This window comes from Pongo abelii, chromosome 13 (assembly GCF_028885655.2).
Source record: "Pongo abelii isolate AG06213 chromosome 13, NHGRI_mPonAbe1-v2.0_pri, whole genome shotgun sequence".
NCBI lineage: Eukaryota > Metazoa > Chordata > Mammalia > Primates > Hominidae > Pongo > Pongo abelii.
In genome coordinates this window covers 39,043,429-39,068,245 of record NC_071998.2, presented here as the reverse complement: position 1 = coordinate 39,068,245, position 24,817 = coordinate 39,043,429, and the positions used below count along the sequence as shown (strand labels likewise).

At 45.2% G+C, this 24,817-nt stretch overlaps 1 protein-coding gene across 5 annotated transcripts; it reads right to left on the bottom strand.

Annotated features, from left to right (window-relative positions):
- Positions 1–1,910: 1,910 nt before the first annotated feature.
- On the bottom strand, positions 1,911–24,505 carry PLIN2 (perilipin 2). 5 transcript variants are annotated; one of them, XM_054519417.2, is made up of 9 exons: positions 24,442–24,505; positions 19,661–19,712; positions 19,378–19,573; positions 16,828–16,910; positions 14,299–14,584; positions 13,060–13,241; positions 11,730–11,864; positions 9,751–10,041; positions 1,911–2,122 (listed from the first exon to the last, which is right to left on the bottom strand). In XM_054519417.2, exons 2-9 carry the CDS (start codon positions 19,688–19,690, stop codon positions 1,988–1,990), a joined length of 1,338 nt encoding a protein of 445 aa, XP_054375392.2. In that variant the 5' UTR covers positions 19,691–19,712; positions 24,442–24,505; the 3' UTR covers positions 1,911–1,987.
- Between the last annotated feature and the right edge of the window lie 312 nt (positions 24,506–24,817).

Below are 24,817 nucleotides of genomic sequence, written 5' to 3'. Positions count from 1 at the left end.
GGAAAGATCTACTTATTTATTTATGAGACGGAGTCTCACTCTATCGCCCAGGCTGGAGTGCAGTGGTGCTCAGTGCAACGTCTGCCTCCTGGTTCAAGTAATTCTCCTGCCTCGGCCTCCCAAGTAGCTGGGATCACAGGCATGTGCCACCATGCCCAGCTAATTTTTGTATTTTTAGTAGAGACGGGTTTTCACCGTGTTGGCCAGGCTGGTCTGGAACTCCAGACCTCAGGTGATCTGCCGGCCTCGGTGTCCCAAAGTGCTGAGATTACAGGCGTGAGCCACCAGCCAGCTTCTTTACAGATGTAGATTTCTCCCCATAAGTGACAACTTTGCAGGACCGTTGCAAAATATAACAAAGAAACATATTTTGGGAAAAAATATTTTTATTTCCTTCTTTATCTGTCATGTGATGTTATGCCAGTCAGGTTGGAAAGTAAGCTGGGTTATATAGGCTTCAACAAAACCCATCTGATAAGATTTTTATGGCTTGCAGGACGTGACTCCCCAAGTTCTGTAGATAGGAATTTGGACAAGAAAGAAAAAAGATCAGAGTTTAGTTCTTACTCACTAGGCCTCATTCTAAGATTTGGCAGCTAGGCGCAGTGGCTCATGCCTGTAATCCCAGCACTTTAGGAGGCCGAGGCAGGAGGATCACTTGAGGCCAGGAATTCCAGGCTAGGCTGGTATTCTTCCGTCTCAGCCTCCTGAGTAGCTGGGATTACAGGCGTCCACCAACACACCTGACAAATTTTTGTATTTTTAGTAGAGACAGGGTTTCACCATGATGGCCAGGCTGGTCTGGAGCTCCTGACCTCAAGTGATCTGCCCGCCTTGGCCTCCCAAAGTGTTGGGATTACAGACGTGAGCCACCGTGCCCAGCCTAATTTTTTAAGGTTTTTTGTTATAGAGAGAAGGTCTTACCATATTGCCCACACTGGTCTGGAACTCCTGGGCTCAAGTGATTCTCCCACCTTGGCCTCCCAAAGTGCTGGGATTGTAAGTATGAGCCACTGCCCCTGGATTGCTTCTACAGTTTACTCCCTTAACTAATACTTTTTTTTTTTTTTTTTTGAGATGGAGTCTCACTCTGCCACCCAAACTGGAGCACGGTGGTGTGATCTTGGCTCACTGCAACCTCTGTCTCCTGGGTTCAAGCGATTCTCCTGCCTCAGCCTCCCGAGTAGCTGGGATTACAGGCCTGTGCCACCACAGCCCGGCTAATTTTTTTTTTTTTTTTTTTTTTTTTTTGTATTTTTAGTAAAGACAGGGTTTCACCATGTTGGCCAGGCTGGTTTCAAACTCCTGACCTCAAGTGATCCACCCACCTTGGCCTCCCAAAGTGCTGGGATTATAGGCAACTAATACTTAATGCTGCTCTGTGCCAGGCACTGCTCTATGCTTTTCACAAATGTTAACTATTTAATCTTCATAGCAAACCTAGCCCTATTCCTGTTTTACTGATGAAAAAAATGAGGCATAGAGAAATTAAGTAACTTGCTAAAGGTCACACAGTAAGTAGCAGAGCCAGATTACAACCCAGAGTCTGAGCCCTTACCCATCATGCTATGCTTCCTTCCAGGTGACCTGCTTTTAGTCACATGACCACCACTAGGCTAAGGGAAAGCAAAAACCTTGACCACTATACCCACTGAGACCTTCAAAAGAAGCATGAATGAATCATGGGAGACCAAAAGACAACAAATGTTCACTATACCAGCGGGAAAAAAAATCATGAAGTCAAGATTATACAGCCCAATTTTCATTATAAGTATTTCAGCAATTAAACTTTAAATACTTATATTAAATGATACATGACACAGAACTAGAATCTCTTACAAAAGTTTATATCAGAGTGTCATTGTAATTAAGACCAATGTAGCCAAAAAATAGATTAACACTCTTCAAAGTCACAGGAATAAAAACAGGAAGTTTAATGTAATACAAATTGCGTATTCAACCAAAAGGGGTATTTTATTGTTGTTAGTTATTCAACATTTTGCCCTGAGAGGACAGGGCCATTAGCATGTGAATGATTTGATCCGTTCTCCTCTTCCAAAGCTATAATATCTGGAATTTCATCACTCTCAGATGTCAAGTCTATGGTGGTGAAATCAAACACCTGTAAAAGAAGAATCTCGGATATTGAAACAAACACTGATGAAGTGAGTTGTCAGGTCTATCTGAGCTCATGGAGACTTTAGTGCATGTAGGTGAACCTTGCTTTGTCCATAGCTGTGCTTTTTGAAAAGATGTTTGTGGTCTTATTCCTGCAATTCCCTCATACTATAAAAGCACTAAGGAAACCTTTTAAAAAGGAAACTAACTAGTGGTGGAACCTAGTCAATGAGGCTTTTTTAAAAAATACCAGATATAAAGCATTTCTTGTTATTCAACTATTAATCTATTACTTTCTTAAAAACAATAATACCCCACTTTTCCATAAGCAAGTGTCTAGGCAAATGTTTAGCAACTGAGGAAACAAAAGGTCTTTTTATGGTTGAAACAGCCGTCACAAAACCCTACCTCTTCCCTGCACAGGAAAGCCTTTAGGGACAAGAAACTCTATCAAATTTTATTTTACATACAATTTCGATAAGCTAGGTAATGTTTTTTAGCAAACAACAGATTAAAACAAGAAAATTAAGGCCAGCTGCAATGGCTCACGCCTGTAATCCCAGCACTTTGGGAGGCCGAGATGGGAGGATCACAAGGTTGGGAGATCGAGACCATCCTGGCTAACACGGTGGAACGCTGTCTCTACTAAAAATAAAAAAAGTTAGCCAGGCGTGGTGGCATGCCCCTGTAGTCCCAGCTACTCAGGGGGCTGAGGCAGGAGAATCACTTGAATCCGGGAGCAGTAAGCCGAGGTTCACTGCCACTCCAGCCTGGGCGACAGAGTGAGACTCTGTCTGAAAAAAAAAAAAAAGAAAGAAAGAAAGAAAAAAAAATTAATAACATATATTACCAAAGGCTAGAATCTTGATAGTGGAGGGAAAAAATGTAGCTGATTACCTAACAGAGGAAAAAGAGCTAAGAGCAACAAAAATCCCTCAAAAAGACTGGGCGTGGTGGCTCACGTCTGTAATCCCAACACTTTGGCAGGTGGATCATGAGGTCAGGAGTTCGAGACCAGCCTGGCCAACATGGTGAAACCCCGTCTCTACTAATAATACAAAAATTAGCCAGGTATAGTGGCAAATGACTGTAATCCCAGCTACTCGGGAGGCTGAGGCAGGAGAATCACTTGAACCCAGGAGGCAGAAGTTGCAGTGAGCCAAGATTGCACCACTGCACTCTAGCCTGGGTAACAGCAAGACTCTGTCTACAGGAAGAAAAAAATCCCTCAAAAAATAGAAGGAAAGAGGGACATTGGGGTGTTATTGTGGGTTTTTTTGTTTTGTTTTAGATGGAGTTTCACTCTGTCCCCCAGGTTGGAGTGCAGTGGCGTAATCTCAGCTATCTGCAACCTCAGCCTCCCAGGTTCAACTGATTCTCCTACCTCAGTTTCCTGAGTAACTGGGATTACAGGCGTGCGCTGCAACCATGCCCGGCTAATTTTTGTATTTTTTAGTAGAGATGGGGTTTCACCATGTTGGCCAGGCTGGTCTCGAACTCCTGACCTCAAGTGATCCACCCTCCTTGGCTTCCCAAAATGTTGGGATTACATGCGTGAGCCACTGCACCTGGCCTGGAGTTATTGTTTAACGGGTACAGAATTTGTGCTTAAGATGAATATAACGGTGATGGTTGTATAACATTGTGAATGTGCTTAATGCCACATAATTGTACACTTAAAAATTGAAAAAATGGAAAATTTGACATTGGATTTCTTTTTGTTTTGTTTGTTTGTTTTGGGATGGAGTCTCATTGTCACCCAGGCTGGAGTGCAGTGGTGCGAACTCGGTTCACTACAACCTCCACCTCCCAGGTTCAAGAGATTCTCCTGCCTCAGCCACCCAAGTACCTGGTATTACAGTCGTATGCCACCACACCCGGCTAATTTTTGTATTTTTAGTAGAGATGGGATTTCACCATGTTGGCAAGGCTGGTCTTGAACTCCTGACCTCAGGAGTTCCCACCGTGGCCTCCCAAACTGCTGGGATTACAGGCATGAGCTACCATGCCCGGCCAGCTCTACGATCTTTTATATGGCACTCTCAAATGGCACTTTCATAAAATCCGTACCAGCTAAAAACCTAGAAAGTATATTATGTATCAAGACTAGGCTCCCTTGTGAGATTCAAAGCCTTTCATTATATTATATTTCATATTATATCTCTAATCTGCAGGCCCAGTTTAAGCAAGAAAAACGAGAAGAATCTCAGGCAATTCTGTCTACCTCCCACTGCAAACATTTTCCCCTTGACTGCCTTCCTATCACTTCACTTAGTCATCTTACTGACAATCTTAACAATTTTTTTTTTTTGAGACGGAGTCTGGCTCTGTCACCCAAGCTGGAGTGCAGTGGTGCCATCTTGGCTCACTGCAACCTTCGCCTCCCAGATTCAAGCAATTCTCATGACTCAGTAGCTTGAATTACAGGAGCGAGCCACAATGCCCAGCTAATTTTTGTATCTTTAGTAAAGACGAGGTTTCACCATGTTGGCCAGGCTGCCATTGAACTCCTGGCCTCAAGTGATCTGCCGACTCGGCCTCCCAAAGTGCTAGGATTACAGGCATGAGCCACCGCACCTGGGCAATTTTTACAATTAAAGATGTACTGTGTTAATCAGCAGTTTCATCTGTCAAATTCAACGAAGTATAGGCTGCCTGCCTCTCACCACCAACTGAGAGTATAATTTTCTAATTCAGTCTTTTCCTTCTGAGCACTCTATTCCTGACTCTCAGTTTAGGATGGTTAGTTAGAAGTCCTTAACCCTCACCAGTCCTAAAAATATGACCTGGGACTAGCCCAGTGAGGGTCAAATTGACGCCATTTTTTGTTTCAGGAGTTAATAATTTCTAAAACTAAAGTTAGAAGTTCAGTTCTAAAGAAGTTCATTTTGGGGTGGAGGGAGCGGGGTAGCATCAGAATCTCAAAAGGTAACCAAGAAAGATACTATAAAACAAGTCTTTGGCTTAAGCTGACCTGTAGCCCTATATCTTATATAAACCAAATTTTAGCTTTTTCCTTTTCACTTCATTAGTTGTTTTTTTTCCGCAGCCTTGAACTCCTGGGCTTGAGCAATCTTCCTGTCCCAGCCACCTGAGAAACTGAGACTATAGGTGCATACCACTAGGCCCAGTTTCATTAGTTCTTTAATACCTATAACTGCCTTATCAAAGTGGATATATTTTCCTAACCATGAGCTGGTATTATATACTCACACCTTGAACTGCCAAGTTAAAGATACTACATGTCACTGTCGCACAGATGATGTCCCCATGCCTCTAGTGCAAATTAAAAAAACACATCCCCATCCTCAACACTCACTTCCATCTGTTGAGGCAACATTAACTTAATAGATGAGAAAACTAAGGCTCGGAGATTAATGGCCAATGCATCATGTTCCTTTGCATTTTTGCGTAGGACAAACTAGAAAGACTATGTTATCATTACAGGCAAAGGAAAAAACATTCTTGAACACTCCCTGAGGCACTCCATGCCAGGTTTCATGCGGTCAAATGGTTACGAACCTGCCATGGTTACATACTATGCTAGCCTTAGTCAGTATTTTCCCTCAAAAGAACTGTTTTCTGGAGGAAAAAAAGTCTGTAAAACCAAAATTTTCTGCCAGTTTATGCAACAATGAAGCTGCAAGATGTGAGAACACAGGCCAGGTTCAGTAGCTCATGCCTGGAATCCCAGCACTTTGGCAGGCCGAGGTGAGTGGACCATTTGAGCTCAGGAGTTTGAGACCAGCCTGGGCAACATGGTGAAACCCCATCTTTACAAAAACACAAAAATTAGCCAGGTGTGATTGTGCATGCCTATGGTCCCAGATATTCAGGACACTGAGGAGGGAGAATCGATTGAGCCTGGGAGGCGAAGCTTGCAGTGAGCCAATCACACCACTGCACTATTGCCTGAGCAATAGAGCAAGAGCCCATCTCCAAAAAAAAAAAAAAATGCCAGAACACCACAAATCCTGAGACATGTTGACAAATGAATGAAATGCATGTAGACACAAACTTGAAACACAAAGACAGCAAAACCATGACCAATGTGCACAGCTCACAGCAAAAAGCAAGGGCTGCTGGTGCTCTTCTAGAAGCTAAGGATGTTCTACATTTTATTCTGCCCCTGCGCAGGAAGAAGAGCTTTGAGACCTCTCTCCTTTTCATAAGCTATTCAGTAAGGACTACAATTCTTTTTTTTTTTTAATTTGTACTAACTTAAGTAACACACTATAACTCTTATAATAGGGAAACACAAAGGTGTATGTTCAGGATAAGAAAGCATGTGTAGCCGGGCGTGGTGGCTCACGCCTGTAATCCCAGCATTTTGGGAGGCCGAAGCGGGCAGATCACTTGAGGTCAGGAGTTCGAGACCAGCCTGGCCAATGTAGTGAAACCCCATCTCTACTAAAAAGACAAAAACTAGCCAGGCGTGGTGGTGCACGCCTGTACTTGGGAGGCTGAGGGCAGGAGAATAGCTTGAACCTGGGAGGCGGAGGTTGCAGTGAGCTGAGACCACACCATCGCACTCCAGCCTGGGCAACAGAGCAAGACTCTGCCTCAAAAAAAAAAAAAAAAATTAAGAGGTAGAGGCCTAGAAAATGCCAGTCACTGGGAACAGGAAGGCAAGTGAGTGACTAGGCTCTGTCCTGGAAACCCATAAATCACAAAAGTCCATCCTTCCCAGAAACCAGAAGCTCCTTACCTGCAAAACAAATCCTAGGGATTTCCTACCTACCCTCCAACTCAACTCACCTGTTCACTGATTTCTGGAGTTACAATGAGAAGAAAAAATTTGTAACTTGATAAAAATCTTTTTTTTTTTTTTTTTTTTTGAGAGAGGGTCTGTCGCCCAGGCAGGAGTGCAGTGGCACGATCTCAGCTCACTGCAACCTCCACCTGCCTGGTTCAGGGGATTCTTGTGCCTCAGCCCCCAAGTAGCTGGGATTACAGGTGCATACAGCCATGCCCGGCTAATTTTTGTGGGGTTTTTTTTGTTGTTGTTGTTGTTTTGTTTTGTTTTGTGAGATGGAGTCTCGCCCTGTCGCCGGACAGGCTGGAGTGCAATGGCGCAATCTCATCTCACTGCAACCTCCACCTCCTGGGTTCAAACGATTCTCCTGCCTCAGCCTCCCAAGGAGCTGGGATTACAGGTACACGCCCCCATGCCCAGCTAATTTTTGTATTTTTAGTAGAGACAAGGTTTACCATGTTGGCCAGGCTGGCCACTGTTGGCCTCTCCTGAACTCGTGATCCGCCAGCCTCGGCCTCCCAATGTGCTGGGATTACAGGCGTGAGCTACCACACTTGGCTTAATTTTTGTGTTTTTAGTAGAGACTGGGTTTCGCCCTGTTGGCCAGGCTGGTCTCAAACTCCTGACCTCAAGTGATCTGTCCACCTCGGCCTCCCAAAGTGCTGGGATTACAGGCATGAGTCACCATGCCTGGTCGATAAAAAACTTTAATAGACTCATTCACACCAAAGGAACATGTAAAGTTATGTGCCGCTTCCTTGTTTTCATGGAGAGAAAGGGGTGAACCAGGATAGAAAGAGACTAATTTGAGTTAGACTTCCCAGTTCTGCTGAGGACAGCCCTGCTTACCTTTTAGCAGGGACAGCCAGAAACACGTAGCTCTGTTTCACACTGTTTTTTTTTTTTTTGAGACAGAGTCTCACTCTATTGCTCAGGTTGGAGTGCAGTGGCGCAATCTTGGCTCACTGCAGCCTCCATCTCCCAGACGCAGGGGATTCTCCTTCCCCAGCCTCCAAGTAGCTGGGATTATAGGTGCGCACCACCAGACCAGGCTAATTTTTGTATTTTTTGTAGAGAAAGGGTTTCACGTTGTTGGTCAGGCTGGTGTCGAATCCCTGACCTCAGGTGATCTGCCTGCCTCGGCCTCCCAAAGTGCTGGGATTACAGGTATGAGCCACAGCACCTGGCCTATTTCACAAGTTCTGAGACTCGCTTTTAAAAACTAGTTTGACATATTGCATCTGTGTGACAAGGAGATTCAGGATAGTTCGTAAATAACCAATGTTGAATGGACTAGAAGTCTGGATACCATAGGCAGGAGGTAAGAAGAACCTTTTTCTACAGGGGGCTTAAAGTCTTTTTACTTCTAATCAGTCTCACATGGTCTTCTATACGTATCTCCCCAACAACAACTGAGGTTAGTGACTTTTTCCCAAAATGACAACACAGTAAGTTAAGTCCAGCTGAGGCTGGACACTGAAGAATCTCCCTTTAGGACTCACGCTTTAACTGGTTCCCTGGCAAGAAATGCCCAATGCCTTTACATGATGCTGATTTAAACAATCACTCACTTCCTTTCAGCTCTGATTCCTTTTCAGTGAGGTAGTCAGACATGACTAGGTCCTTTCACTGGTTTAAAAACCCACTCACAGGGGTCCAGTAAGTTGGCAAACAAAGAGGGCCAACTGTCACCTAGTAAAATTTGAATATGCACATTAGCTTTTAATTTCTTTTAAATCTGTTATCAAGCATCCTTTTTTTTAAATCTGTTGTCAAGCATCCAATTTTTTTTAGTCTGTTATCAAGCATCCTATTTTCTTTTCTTTTTTTTTTTTTTTTTTTTTGAGACGGAGTCTTGCTCTTTCGCCCAGGCCAGAGTGCAGTGGCGCTATCTCAGCTCACTGCAAGCTCCGCCTCCCGGTTCACACCATTCTCCTGCCTCAGCCTTCCGAGTATCTGGGACTACAGGCGCCCGCCACTGTGCTCAGCTAATTTTTTGTATTTTTAGTAGAGACGGGGTTTCACCGTGTTTGCCAGGATGGTCTCGATTTCCTGACCTCGTGATCCGCCCGCCTCGGCCTCCCAAAGTGCTGGGATTACAGGCGTGAGCCACCGCACCTGGCCAAGCATCCCATTTTTAACATTAGCCTTCCAATGTTCTCATTCTGCCAAACTCCCCAACAGGCCAGTTGAAATTCATGTATGTATAATAACTCTGTCATGCAGGTTAAGCAGCTCTATGAAAGCAACACACAAAGCATATGGAACAAACAGCATGTAACTGGTCTATCCTGCAGTGAATTTTATTGAATTCAAAGGTAGTATTCGTATTTGAGAAATGAAAAACTAAAATCAAGTTTTACAAGCAAGCATCATGAGATAAAGCAGTGAAGAGGCCTTTTCAGATCATACCAGAGCAGACACCAGTTTCTACCCCAGCCCACATGAAGATGTTTTTATTCAATACAAACAGTAACAGAGGCAACACAATGGCCATAGAATGAGAACATAAGTGCATTTGAATTTTTTCTGAGTTCTGGCTATAGGCTCTGATAAGCCTATCATTCTTTTCTTACCAGGTGAACAGAAATCATCTGCTAATGCCAGAAACTTTAAAGCTCTTAATTCAGCTGGAAACAACTACAATTGAGGGCCTTTATACTAGCTACTTGCTTCCCAATTTAGGGTTGCCTAGCAAGTTAATTTCAACATAACAAAAGGTATCATCTGTCTGGCCACAGCATGCACTAGTGATAGGGGCAGGTTTAATGAGTTTTGTGCTCAAATCGCTGGGTCTCCTGGCTGCTTTTGTCCATCTCTGCACCTTGGTCCTGAGCATTCTGAGACTCAGTCAGCTGAGGATAAAAGGGACCTACCAGCCAGTTGAGGGGCGTGTTGTTAACAAGATAATCCATCATGTCATCTAAAGATTCCTTCATTTTCTGCAGCTGCCCCTTGCTAGAAGTGAGGAGGCCGTCAGACACTTCTTTAAAGGAGGCAGCATTGCAGAACACTGAGTAGATGTCGCCTGCCATCACCCCCACGTGCTTGGCCTGATCTTGGATGTTCTGCGGTACACCTTGGATGTTGGACAGGAGGGTGTGGCACGTGGTCTGGAGCTGTTGAGTCAGGTTGCGGGCAATTGCAAGAGTACGTGACTCAATGTGCTAAAAATAAAACTTAAAATTAGCAGTGGATCCAACAGTGCTATGTATAAGTTAGTTCAATGACAGTAAGCTGGTTATGTGTCCACCACATATGTGGATTCTTTGGCTTTTAAAAATCCTCATTACAACGCTGAGTGCAGCAGTATTATACACATTTCATAGATATGAATATAAGCTTAGAGTTTAAGTAGATGGCTTCAGTTAACAACTGGAAAACAGCTGGGTAGGGATTCGAACTAGTGCCTGAGTCTCCAAAGTTCATCATCTTAAACTGAAGAAACATATTAGGTAGGGGAGACCCAAAAGAATGGAAATATACTTCATGTTAATAGTGTAATGTATATATTCCCTCCTCAAATAAAATGACAAGACATGAACGAACAGTTCATATTGACTTCAGAGCTTTTGGGACACAAAGAACCACTTTCTATAAGAGGATATTTCTTTTCCCTTCCTTCCTCCCTTCCTCCTTCCTTTTTCTTTCTTTCTTTCTTTATTTATTTTTTCTTTCTTTTCTTTTCTTTCTTTCTTTCTGAGACGGTCTCAGTCTGTTGCCCAGGCTGGAGGGCACTGGCACAATCATGGCTCACTGCAGCCCCAACCTCTCGGAATTAGGTGATCCTCCCACCTCAGACTCTCGAGCAACTAGGACTACAGGTGCACACCACCACACCCTGCTAATTTTTGTATTTTTTTGTAGAGATGAGGTTTCACAGTTGCCCAGGCTGGTCCTGAATTCCTGGGCTCAAGTGATCTGCCTGCCTTGGCCTCCCAAAGTGCTGAGATTACAGGTGTGAGCCATTGCACCCAGCCAAGATGCTATGTCTTCCCTCTGGAACCTTGGTCACCTTATTGCCCTTTCATCTAGTTTATTCACCCATTAGTTCTCAGCTTACCATTCATCTCTTCCAGAAAGCAATGTGACTCAACCACCCCCACTCCAAGGCTGCCTGAGATAGTCTTCCCATATATTTTCTTTTCTTTTTTTTTTTTTTGAGACAGAGTCTTACTCTGTTGCCCAGGCTGGAGTGCAGTGACATGATCTCGGCTCATGGCAACCTCTGCCTCCCAGGTTCAAGCTATTCTCCTGCCTCAGCCACCCGAGTAGCTGGGACTACAGGCACGTGCCACCATGCCTGGCTCATTTTTTTTTTTTTTTTTTTTTTTTAGTAGAGACAGGGTTTCACCATGTTGGCCAGGATGGTCTCGATCTCCTGATCTTGTGATCTACCTGCCTCGGCCTCCCAAAGTGTGGGGATTACAGGCGTGAGCCACCGTGCCCGGCCAATAGTGCCTGTATTTATGCTGTTAAGCAACAACCGGACTTGGCTACTCTGAGCATACTGCCTATGAGATAGCCCTCTTCTGCAAGGAGCATTAAAAAGGCACAATAGGACAGCATGGCCGGCTGTATCCCCTGTTAGTCTTTACCCATTATGAGGGCAAGGCCTGTGTTTCTCATTTAGTTGTATCTCACTTGGGGCATACGTATACTCATAGGTTGTTAGATAAAATTATTCCCTGCCTAGTTTTGCTTTTCTGCCACATAACTAGCCACCTATGTACATGGTATTGTTCAACCTTTTGATAGGGAAGAGTATTCTAAGACATAGTATGGAAAAATTGCAATGAAAAGTCTGATAAGAACTTCTTCAGAAACCAGCAAATGACCATCCCAGTCATCTTACCTCAGCACAGTGGGACTCATCAGTATCATCGTATCCAATGCTCCTTTTCCACTCCACCCATGCGAGGTAGAGCTTATCCTGAGCATCCTGAATTTTCTGATTGGCACTATACACATTCTTCCTGGCAAATTCAATCTAGACACATTGAAACAAGACAAAGGAACACACAAGTCAGATATTCACGTTAGCCTGTTTGCAGATGTATGATGTAAATCAGACAACATAAAAACTAAGAATTTCCTGGAGTTGAATAAGATCTATTCCTGCTATCATTATTATTTATTATCAATATGTGTAAATTAATCAAGCAGTAGTAGCTCTTTACTGCCTCTATTTAACTATTAAATAACTGACTCCACATTTACCTCCAGTTTAGCACAGGTAAAGCAACTAAAAAACTAAAAAAAAGTTTTTTTGAGAGTCTCACTCTGTCACCCAGGCTGAAGTGTAGTGGCATGATCACAGCTCACTGAACCTCCATCTCGTGCCTTAGCCTACCGAGTAGCTGGGATTCCAGGCATATGCCACCATGCCCAGCTAATTTTTGTATTTTTAGTAGAGACAGGATTTCACCATGTTGGCCAGGCTGGTCTTGAACTCCTGACCTCAGGTGATCCAACCACCTTGCCCTCCTAAAGTGCTGGGATTATAGGCATGAGCCACCACGCCCAGCCAGCAACTAAAATTTAATGTGTACATGAGTAAAGGATAAGTTAGAATTACAAAACAGAAAGGAATTTGACCTTCCTCTTCCCTGTTGCCAACCACCTATTTCCCCTTCTAAGAAATGGTTTTCTTATGGCAGTACAGAATGGTACATACTGTTCTTTAACGTGGAAACCTTTAATGGCTACACAGTAGTCTATTGTGATATATCAATTTAATTAGTCCCGTTAGTGGATGTGCATTGTTATAGTCTCTTGCAACTTTAAACAAATATACACATCTGTAAGATAAAAAAGTAAAACAGCTCCAAGTGTAGGTATGTTTGTAACTTTACTAAAACTGTCCCTTAAATCAGTCCCTTAGAGCAGGAGCTGCACAAGTGTGGTTCTTTCTCTACACCATTGCCAACAGCCACATTTCCCATGTGGCAGGACAAGAGAGATGTCAGTATTTGACCCCTCAGAGCGAGATTAGCATTGCTTCCTATATTTCAGCTAGTTATACTTCCTTTTTCTGTGAGCTGTCTTCATATTCTTTGTCCAGTTTTCTATTGGGTTGTTCGTCAACTAAGAGTGAAATTCTTGGATTTTGTGATTACATTTAATTCTTGGGCCTAGAGATAAATGAACCCACTTCAGATACCTTAAAATAAAGTTGTACTCACCAGGTGAACAGTAGAATGGAGCTGAGAAATGGTCTCTTGGCTTTTTTGCTTAGCTTCTTTAACCCTGCTGAGAGCCTGCTGGTAGGCACGGGAGCGAAGCTTGGTAGACAGGGATCCCAGTCTAACATAATAACTTGGCTTCTGAACCAGATCAAATCCTTCAACTTTTTTTGCTTCTTTTTCTGAAGTTAGAAATAAGAGACAAAAAAACTTAAGGGATCACAGTGACAAGTGATAAGGCCTGGACTCTAACCTGGGTCTTGACTTTCTTACTTCTACCCAATCACTTAGCAATCATGCAGTCATTTTTCCAAGACTGCTCACGTCTGCTGCTGGACTTGACTACTCTGAACATATTACTGTACCTGATACACACTGCATGCATCTACACGTTTCTCCCACTAGAGTAAACTGCTTTTTTTTTTTTTTTTTTTTGGAAACAGGGTCTTGCTCTGTTGCCCAGGCTGGAGTACAGTGGCGCAATTTTGGCTCACTGCAGCCTCAACATCCCGGGCTCAACTGATCCTCTCACCTCAGCCTCCCAAGTAGCTAGGACTCTAGGAACAAGCCACCATGCCCAACTAATTTTTGTGTTTTTTAGGGTTTCGCCATGTTGCCCAGGCTAATCTCAAACTCCTGAACTCAAGCAATCTGCCTGTCTTAGCCTCCCAAAGTGCTGGGATTGTAGGCATGCATGCACCATTGCGCCCAGCCTAGAGTGAACTTGAGTGGCATGGTACCTGGCACACATTACCTAATGATGATTCTTTGTAATGAGGATTTTATAAAGCAATCCATTAAAGACTATCCATTTACAGAAAATATTTTTCAAGGCCAATTTTTGCTAAAGTTTCAAAACTTACTACGTACGATTCAATGTGAACTTTATGATTGCTTTAGGAAGGAAAATCTATAGAGGCAAAAAGATTAGTGGTTGCTCACATCTGTAATCCCAGCACTTTGGGAGGTCAAGGCAGGTGGATCGTTTGAGCCCAGGAGTTCGAGATCAGCCTGGGCAACATAGTGAGATCCCATCTCTATAAAATTAAATTAAATTAAAAAGGACTAACTGCAAACAGGCATGAGGATCTTTTGGGGTAGCAGAAGTGTTCTAAAGCTGGATTGCGGTGATGCTTGCACAACTGTGTAAATTTAGACTAAAGATGAGAGTATATGTTGATGAAGCTGTTTAAGAAAGATTTAATATAAAACAGTATTTCAAGATAAAATTCCAGTTACCTAGTTCTTCCTCAGTGAGAGGGAGGTACTGTTCTACCAACAGCTCTGATTTGGTGAGTGCATTTTCTACGCCACTGCTCACGAGCTGCATCATCCGACTCCCCAAGACTGTGTTAATGCTGCCACTGACCACAGACTTGGTCTTCTCCACACTGCCAGTCACCGCCCCTTTGGTCTTGTCCATCACCCCTGTGATCGTGCTGGCCACAGAATCCTTGGCCCCAGTCACAGTAGTCGTCACAGCATCTTTTGCCCCAGTCACAGCACCTTTGGCAGTGGCAACAATCTGTAAGTAGAAAAGCAGATCCCTTGGCTGGTGAGAAACATGAGCACAAGGACGTACCTAAGGTCTTAACTAAGGCAGCACAGCTGAAGAGTTAAAGAAGGAATCTAGTCCTCTCACTCTAGCTTTAGGTCTTGGGCAAGTCACTAAGAGTTGATGAGCCTGAATTTCCCTATCAAGTATATCTGCCCTACCTGCCAATCCTTGGGAATTGCTGGAGGAGCAAATGAAGTAAACAGATATGAAATTTGTCTGTTTGCCAAGGCTGCAGTGAGCCATGATTGTGCCACTGCACTCAGCCTGGGTGACAGAGCAAGACCCTGTCTCAAAAAAAAAAAAAAAAAAGAAAAGAAAGAAAGAAGAGAAAAGAAAAGGAAAGAAGGTAAGTTATATAGCTTATTCCAAAGTCACACAAATCCAGAGAGGAAACTGAAGATCAAACTATACCTGGCCCTCGGGGTGTTATTAGTATGCAGTTATTATACATGGCAGGGCATGGTGGCTCATGCCTGTAATCCCAGCACTTTGCAAAGCTGAGTCGGTTGGATCACCTGAGGTTAGGAGTTCGAGACCAGCCTGACCAACATGGTGAAACCCCGTCTCTACTAAATATAAAAAATTAGTTGGGCATGGTGGCAGATGCCTGTAACCCCAGCTACTTGGGAGACTGAGGCAGAAGAATCGCTTGAACCCCAGAGGTGGAGGTTGCAGTGAGCCAGAATTGCACCATTACACTACAGCCTGGGCAACAAGAGAAAAACTCTGTCTCAAAAACAAACAATGACAAAAAAAATTAGCTGGGTGTGGCAGGGCATGCCTGTGAACCCAGCTACTGGGGAGGCTGAAGCAGGACAATTGCTTGAACCCAGGAGGAAGAGGCAGCAGTGAGCCGAGATTGTGCCACTGCACTCCAGCCTGGGCAACAGAGCAAGACTCTGTCTCAAAAAAAAAAAAAAGAACACAAGTTACCAACATTTAAAGAAAATATCCGAAATGGAAAATAACTCTCACCATTAGCACAGTCTCAAGCAATGTAAGTGAAAAATTTAAAAGATTTGCACAAGCATTCTAAAGGCTATACACTAAACTTACCTATAGTTGTGTACCACATAACATTTTGGTCAGCGATGGACCACTATTCAATGATAGTCCCATAAGATTATAATGGACTGCCCTATAACAGATATACTTTTTTTTTTCACTGTACCTTTTCTAGTTTAGATACACAAATACTTATCATTGTGTTAGAGTAGTCAGTGTAGTCATGCTGTGCAGGTTTGTAGCCTAGAAGCAAGCAACAGGCTATATACCATATAGCCTAGGTATATAGCAGGCTATACCACGAGTCCCTAACCCCCGGGCCATGGACCATTACCAGTCCATTACCAGTCAGAGGCGGCATTAGATTCTCATAGGAGACCTAACCCTAACCCTATTGTGAACTGTGCATGTGCATGCTCCTTATGAGAATCTAATGATAAATATGGTGCACTTGAATCATCTCAAAAACACCACCCACCCCCTGCTGGTCCATGGAAAAACTGTCTTCCATGGAACCAGTTCCTGGTGCCATAAAGCTTGGGGACCACTGGGCTCTACCATCTAGGTTGGTGTGAGTATACTCTGTGATGTTCACACAATGGCAAAATCACCTAATGATGCATTTCTCAAAACATATTCCCATCACTAAGTTGGATGACTGTATTTAGATTATGAAAAGACACAGAGCTATATTTTTCCCTAACTGGTATCCTTTTGTGCCATTCTGTATTCTTAATTTGAAACAAAATTTTAGGACATTATCTGAACCAAAGGATCACTAGGACAGACGAGCCTATCATTTTTGTCGACACTGGCTAGCTATCCCATATGGATGGTAGTTCCTGGCAGCATTGTACAAGCCAGGAGAGAAAAGGTTATACATATCACGTCTGCATTTATTTAATACCACAAGAGAATCAGTTACTTGAGATAGCAATTTCATCTATAGGAGCAAAGACACAAATTGATAGACATCACACTAAAAGTTTTCTAATCCAAAGGAGGCTAGTTCTTCTCTGCTTCGTAGATACAACTTGACAACAGTTCAGGAAGTAAGGAAGTGGCCATTATTTTTCAAACACACATCCAGATCCAAGTTGGGAAAACAAGTATTTGCCTGCTTGTGGTATGTACAGCTTGTTTTAACAGATAGAAGATGAAAACATGTGAAGTGTCAAGCCTCAGCACTTTTGTCCCAAGCTCACCTGAGTTGATGGCTGATTCAGAAAAGGCAGTCTCTCCTCAATTCTGTCTAGCCCCTTACAGGCATAGATATTGGCAACTGCAACTAGAATCACAAATGGGAAAAGGTTAATGTAGTACTATAGGTATAGAATGAACACACATTACCATAGGTCTTATAAAAAATGGCAATAATGGGCTGGGCGCGGTGGCTCACGCCTGTAATCCCAGCACTTTGGGAGGCTGAGGCAGGTGGATCATGAGGTCAAGAGATCGAGACCATCCTGGCCAACATGGTGAAATCCCGTCTCTACTAAAAATACAAAAATTAGCTGGGCATGGTGATGTGCGCCTGTAGTCCCAACTACTCAGGAGGCTGAGGCAGGAGAATCGCTTGAACTCAGGAAACAGGGGTTCCAGTGAGCCGAGACACACCATTGCACTCCAGCCTGGGTGACAGAGCGAGACTCCATCTCAAAAAAAAAAAAAAAAAATGCAAGAATGTTGATCTTATACAACAGAATGCATTGCCTGGTTTCTCTAGCTCTGACAGGAAGAGGCCTGGCAAGTTGCTGGCAACTCTCTTCTACAGATAAGGAAATATGGGGGTGTGAGGGAGGAGCAGGCAGAGGCAGTGACAGGCCAAACAGGAAGCTGGCTCTGAAGCTTCTTCCTTATCAACTGGCCCCTAATATTAATGCCAAGAGTAGCCGGGCTTTCCCTGAACTCTCATTCAGAGAATAAGGTATCTGGAAACTCTCTCAAAATCGGCATTCCCATGCCAGTTTAATCCCTACCTACGCTTACTTCAGCACAGGTCAGTGTATTTGGGGTCCTCACGAGGAAAGAGTATGCCAAGACCACCCTGGATCTCCCTAACAAGGGAGATTTTAGTGTGAGCTTCCTGCTAAGAATACCAAACCAAGTACTAGTACCAAATTCATTTAGGAAGTAGTAGAGTTGGAATGGCTGGTCTCTAAAGGCTCCTTATAATCCTAAAAGTCCCTGGCTTAACCATTTGAAAGAATGATTTAAATCTTTATTCAAAAGCAGTTCATGATGTGGAGAAATTGGAGCCTCCATACAGTGTTTGTGGGAATGTAAAATGGTACAGCTGATTTGGAAAACAGTCTGGCAGCTCCTCAAAAGCTTAAACAGTTATTATATAACCCAGCAATTCCACTCCTGGGTATATACCAAAAAAACCTGAAAACATGTCCACACAAAAACTTGTATACAAATGTTCACAGAAGCATTATACATAATCTCCAAAAGTAGAATGAACCCAAACATCCATCAGTTGAAGAATGAATAAATATTGTCTGTCTAGACAGTGAATTACTATTCGACAATAAAAAGAGATGAAGTACTGATATGATGTGACAAGATAGATTAACTTTGAAAACATTATGCTCAATGAAAGAAGCCAATCACAAAAAACCCACACATTTTATGATTTCATTTATAAGAAATATCCAGCATAGGCAAATCTATAAAGACAAAGTAGATTAGTAGCTGTCTCAGGGTGGATGTTAGGAAATGGGGAGTGACTACTAAGTATGACAGTATGAGATTTCTCATGGAGTATGAGACTTCTATTCTTTATTTTGGTAAAATATACATAACAAATTTCACCATTTCAACCATTTTTAACTGTGCAATTCAGAGGCATTAAGTCCATTTACAACATTATACAACCATCACCACTATCCATTTCTAAAACTCATTCATGGCCAGGCATGGTGGCTCACACCTGTAGTCCCAGCACTTTGGGAGGCCGAGGCGGGCGGATCACCTGGGGTCAGGAGTTCCTGACCAGCCTGGCCAACATGGCAAATCCCTGTCTCTACTAAAAATACAAAATTAGCTGGGCATGGTGGTGTATGCCTGTAATCCCAACTACTCAGGTAGCTGAGGCAGGACAATCACCTGAGCCTGGGAGGCAGAGACTGCAGTGAGCAGTCTCAAATTCCAGGCCTCAAGCGATTCTCCCATCTAGGCCTCCCAAAGTGCTAGGATTACAGGTGTAGGCCACCGTGCCCGTCCTCTGGGGGATTTTTAATTAAAGGATCATAAACATCTGCCAAAGCTGTGCAACAGGCCTTCTATGGACAGGCGTGGTGGCTCACACCTGTAATCCCAGCACTTCGGGAGGCAGAGGTGGGTGGATCACAAAGTCAGGAGTTAAGCCTGGCCAATATTGTGAAACCACGTCTCTACTAAAAATACAAAAATTAGCTGGGCATGGTGGTGGGAGCCTGTAGTCCCAGCTACTCAGGAGGCTGAGGCAGGAGAATCGCTTGAACCCAGCCGGCAGAGGTTGCGGTGAGCCGAGATCGCGCCACTGAACTCCAGCCTGGGTGATAGAGTGAGACTCCATCTCAAAAAAAAAAAAAAAAAAGAAAAGAAAAGAAACAGGCCTTTTACGGTAACGAGGGTCACCTGAAAGTTTCTAGGCAAAGGCAGTGTATTCCCCAAGGAAGGGCTGAGGAGTTCCAGATGTTACTGCTGTGAGCTCAGGGGCTCACCACTGACCAATCCCTTGACTTGCATCTTGAAAAATCAGAACTCACTTTGCGGCTCTAGCTTCTGGATGATGGGCAGAGCACTGGTCATGGCCACGGAGGTGATGATCTTCACACCGTTCTCTGCCATCTCACACACAGACTTCAGGTAGGGATACTGGTCCTTTGTAGTGAGATAGGCTGAGGACATGAGGTCATACGTGGAGCTCACCAAGGGCAGGTTGACCACCCGAGTCACCACACTCTGCAATCAAAGTAGGGAGGGTATGCTTATTAATCTCTCAAAACACAAAAGGAGAGAAAGTAGGCAAAGGCTACTCAAAATTCATACCGGTTGTGGATCAACTGCAATGGATGCCATTTTTCTTCCTGGAGAAAGAAATCTGCAGAAAAGAGACTTATTTCAGAACACTGGGATAAGACTCTCCCAAATTCATTCCCCAACCCAAGCAAATGCTGATTTCAAGTAGAGAAAAATTCAGGGTGAGCTCCGTGTAATCTTCTGCACTTCTTTCCTCTCTCCAGCTCTCCAGGTCCCCCTCCTGAAGGACCCACACCCACACAACCCCACTCCCTCTTTTGAGGCAAAGTTTCAGAGCTTATGTGTAAACTTGCAATACTCAGGAGGGAGAAGTAAAGTTGTTGACATATTTGTCTTGTTTCTCCGAGTATCTGTTGACAAAAATGCTAGCCAAGCCGGGCGAGGTGGCTCACGCCTGTAATCCCAGCACTTTGGGAGACCGAGGCGGGTGGATTGCTTGAGGTCAGGAGTTCAAGACCAGCCTGACCAACATGGTGAAACCCCGTCTCTTCTAAAAATACAAAAATTAGCTGGGCGTGGTGGCGGGGGCCTGTTATCCCAGCTGCTCTGGAAGCTGAGGCAGGAGAATCGCTTGAATCCGGGAGGCGGAGGTCGCAGTGAGCCCAGATGGCGTCACTGCACTCCAGCCTGGGCGACAGAGCCAGACTCCGTCAAAAAAAAAAAAAAAAAAAAAAAAAAATGCGGTTTTCTAATGCGTTTCCCTTTCGATAATGTCCCTTCGACAAATGTGAATTGTTTCCCCACAACCACCCAGGCAGGCCAAGGGACATTCGATAGCAATCGCCCTAAATCTGTTGGCAGGAAAGAAGCCTCAACGCACAAAGGCAAGGGTCGAAAGCGCGGGTTCAGGAGACCGCCCCTACCCAGCCAGGACCTGGAAGCAGCGAGGCGAGCGGGGGGTCTCGGACCATCACCCCCGCGTCCCGTCCACCTTTGAGCCCCGCGGGGAGCAGAGCAGCAGCCCCGAGGCCCCGGGGAGACCCCACCCCAACTGGGCGCCGCTGGGGGCCCAGGACGGGCTCGCTGGGGCACCCAGTGGGTGCGCACTCACAGACGGACTGCAGCGAAAGGCGAAGAGAAGGCGCGTCCCGAAGACGACTCCAGCTGCCACGAACCGGTCAAACCGTGGGGCCCGCGGGCGCCCGGGCTATAAACCCCGCCTCGCCGCCCCTCCCCGAGCCTCCGCAGCACGTGACCCGCGGCAGCACGCCCTGTCCCAAGCCCGAGTGTCACCCTCGGGCACGTCCCGGCGCCCTCCTCCAACGCCGGCCCTCCTAGAGGGGTGGGGGCCCGGTCGGGGTGAGAGGGTGTGCTGCCCGGGCGAGGGGCCCCGCCGCGGGGAGAGGAGCCTGTCGGGAGCGGGGCGGGGGCCCGGCCTGGGGAGGCTGCGAGTTGGAGGTAGCCCTGCCTGGAGTCGGGGCGCTGCCTGGGGTCGGGGCCCTGCCTGTGGTCGGGATCCTGGGAGGCCCGGGGCAAATGGGGATGGCGCCCAGGCCGGCTTTGGGGTTTTGAAAAACGCAAACAAATTCACACCAACTTGTTGAACGGCGTTAGTCCTCAGAATAGAACTCTAAAAATGGAAGCGGTGGCTCACGCCTGTAATCACAACACTTTGGGATGCTGAGGCGAGAGGATCTGTCGAGCCTAGGAGTTCGAGACCAGCCTGGCGAAGATTTTTATTTTATTTTATTTTAAAAAATAGCCCAGCGTGGTGTCGCGCGCCTGTGGCCCCAGCTACCTGCGAGGCTAAGATGGGAGGATCGCTTGAGCCTGGGAGGTCGAGGCTGCAGTGAGCCGAGATCGCGTGGCGCTGCACAATGGCTTCTACGCTGTTATTTTTAGCGAAGTAATAACTTTTAAAAGTTTTGTGGAGGCTGGGCACGGTGGCTCACGCCTGTAATCCTAGCACTTTGGGAGGCCGAGGCGAGCGAATCACCGGCCTGGCCAACATGGTGAAACCCCGTCTCTCCCAAAATACAAAGAAAGCAGCCCAGCGTGGTGGCGCGCGCCTGTAGTCGCAGCTAGTCCCGGCTGTTTAGCGGGATTGGGGGCAGGGGGGTGGGTGGCTGAGGTGAAAGAATCGTTTGAGCCCAGGTGGTCGCGGCTGCAATGAGTCGAGATCGCGCCACTGCGCCACTGCACCACTGCACCACTGCACTGCAGCCTGAGTGACAGAGTGAGACCCTGTCTAAAAACAAAACAAAACAAACAAACAAAAAAACCAAGAGAAAGAAAAGAAAAAACTTAACTCCAGATCACTCCAGAATGACAGCTGCCTAGGTTTATGTGAGATAGGCAACTTTATACGTTCAGGGTTATGCATTGTTTTTCAGAGACAAATCGTCATCTGAGTCCCAGTTGTGTTTTTTTGTTGTTGTTTTGTTTGTTGTGTAAAACGCGCGGATTTGGAACGAGATTATTTGAGCAGACAAGTTGCGCCATCGCCCGAGGCCAGGTGGGGCTCGTGGGACTTCTTCCCCCGTGAGTGGCAGGGGATTTCCAGATGAAGCTGTCCGGCCTCGGCCCCCACTCCCCCGCCCCCTCCCCCCACACCCCAGCTCGCAGGGAGGATATAACAGAGAGGAGGGTTGGGAGGTGGGAAGGGAGCAGGTGCTGGCCCCGCGGGTCTGCCCTCTGAGGAGCCCACAGCGCTGGAGTCCCAGGGACTGGCTTTGTGAAGCTTTGGAGTTGAAACTGTAGGAAGCTCTCAGACGCTTTTACCCCAATTTGTTTTCATTTTCTGTTGTTGTTGTTGGTTTTTTTGTGTTTGTTTTTTGTTTTTTGTTTTGTTTTTTTTTTGAGACGGAGTGTCGCTCTGTCGCCTGGCTGGAGTGTAGTGGCGCGATCTCGGCTCACTGCAACCCCAGCCTCCCGGGTTCAAGTGATTCTCCTGCCTCAGCCTCCCGAGTAGCTGGGACTACAAGCGCAGGCCACCACGCCCAGCTAATTTTTGTATTTTTAGTAGAGACGGGAGTTTCACCATGTTGGCCAGGATGGTCTCGATCTCTTGACCTCGTGATCCGCCCGCCTTGGCCTCCCAAAGTGCTGGGATTACAGGCGTGAGCCACCGCACCCGGTCTAACCCAATTTCTTAACCAATCTTGCATGCACACAGATACTGTTGATCATATTTAAAGCTCCAAACGGACCCATTAAAATGGTATCCCTTATACCATTATACCTGAATATATAATAGTCCTTACTTAGCAAGAAAAATTATTTTTCCCCCTCCTCCCCACATGTAATTCAAAATAAAATACTAAGCCATAAATACTGAACCATAAAATAAGTGTTATGGAGTCCAAAAATGTTCTGGTTTGGGTTTTTCCTATGTTGCCATCTTCAGTGTTTTAAGTAATTAAATTATTACGTTTTTCTTTATTTTTCGTGTTCCGGTGCTGTTTGTTCCCTAAGCAAATGTTTGCTCTGCTTATTGATAATCCATCCCTGCTCTAATGACCTCTTATTTTGCATCAGAAGACTCTCGCCCTTTCACCTACAAAACGCCTCCATCTTTTCCTCTTTTGTTTTAAACCTGTGAGTCATTTCCTCACTTAAGGCTGAGCAAGCTTCTTTTTGCTTCTATTTGCCTGTGAAGCAGAGGGCCCCAGGGACTAATTCTGGGAACAAGAGACTCTTCAAGCCCACAAAAGATGAAGCACATCAAATTCTGCACCCCCAACTCTTTTTCAGCTTCGTGAGTCTGAGAACATGAAACCAGTGGCAAGAATAACACCCAAGGTGAGATGTGTAGTGAAGGAAACCAAAAAATTTTACCCCCAAAATATACTTCTTTCATATATTTTGAGATGGCTGTTCAGAGGACCTGCAAGCGTAAGTAGTCCTACGAAGCTGTTTGTGTGTGTGTGTGTGTGTGTGGGAGAGGCTTGCAGTATACAGAGAAATTCTGCATTGATGCAGCCAGGTGCTCTGAGGTTTTCCCTTGTCCAGATATAGGAAAGGTTAATGGAGAGTCTGACACCTTTAAAGGTCTGAAACATTAACCATCTATTCTTTCCAATGGCTACTACCTGTGAGGTTTCATCTACATCAGTGGTCCCCAGGCTTTTTGGCACCAGGGATAGGTTTCATGAAGACAATTTTTCCATGGACCAGGGCAGGGGGATGGTTTTCAGGATGAAACTGTTCCATCTTAAATCATCAGGCATTAGATTCTCATAAGGAGCCACAACCTAGATCCCTTGCATGTGCAGTACACAATGGGGTTCTTGCTCCTAAGAGAACCTAATACCAGCTGCTGACCTGACAAGAGGCAGAGTTCAGGCGGTATTGCTCATTCACCTGCCATAGGTGTTGGAATTGCACAGCATAGGAATTGCTGTGCAGCCCTATTCCTAACAGGAATGTAAATGGCCACAATGTAAATGGCCCAAAGTTTGGGGGCCCCTGATCTACATAATGAGATAACTTTTGCTAGCCAAGTTTCCATTTCTGTCTTGCCACTAAATCCTGATTTACCACCATTTTCTGAGCCCCCAAACTTTCTGTAACCTTAGGAGGGGTATATAAGCTTCTGAGCCCACTGAGAGGTGGAGTAATTACTCTGTGGTTCCCCCACATGCCCAATAATACATTTACGTCTTTTTATAATAATACATATACATCTTTTGCCCTGTTAATTTGCTTTCTGCCAGTTGATTTTTCAGTGAACCTCCAGAGGACAAAGGAGACGTTTTTCCTTGGCCCCTGCAGTAGGTTGCCATTAGATAGGATGTGTACAGTGTGGCAGTCCTGGGGAGTGGCAGGACATTACCAAGGATTTGGCCAACCTGAGATTCCTGGAGGTTTTCAGGGTTTTGTTTGGTTCCCTCCAGGATTCGATTTACCATCATTCAGCATCTGGCTCCTGTCTCTTTCTCACCAGCTTCTTCTCCGGACTTTACCTGTGTGAAAGGAAAATAAATCTTGGGACCCCAAAATCACTAAGCCAAAGGGAAAAGTGAAGCTGGGGACTGTGTCACACAAACCTCCTATTCAAAGATAAGCTACATAAGCCAGGCGCAGTGGTTCATGCCTGTAATCCCAGCCCTTTGGGAGGCTGAGGCAGGCGATCACTTGAACCCAGGAGTTTGAGACCAGCCTGGGCAACATGGTGAAATCCCATCTCTACAGAAAATACAAAAGTTAGCCAGGTGTGGTGGCATG

Bases quoted from the DNA above. Each gene is read 5' to 3' on its own strand.
- PLIN2 (XM_054519417.2), bottom strand. From the start codon at position 19,690: ATGGCATCCATTGCAGTTGATCCACAACCG. The intron at 19,574-19,660 runs GTATGAATTTTG...CTTTGATTGCAG, and splicing joins TTGCAGTTGATCCACAACCG to AGTGTGGTGACTCGGGTGGT. The intron at 2,123-9,750 runs GTAGGTCCCTTT...CTTCTTTTACAG, and splicing joins ACACGCCCCTCAACTGGCTG to GTGTTTGATTTCACCACCAT.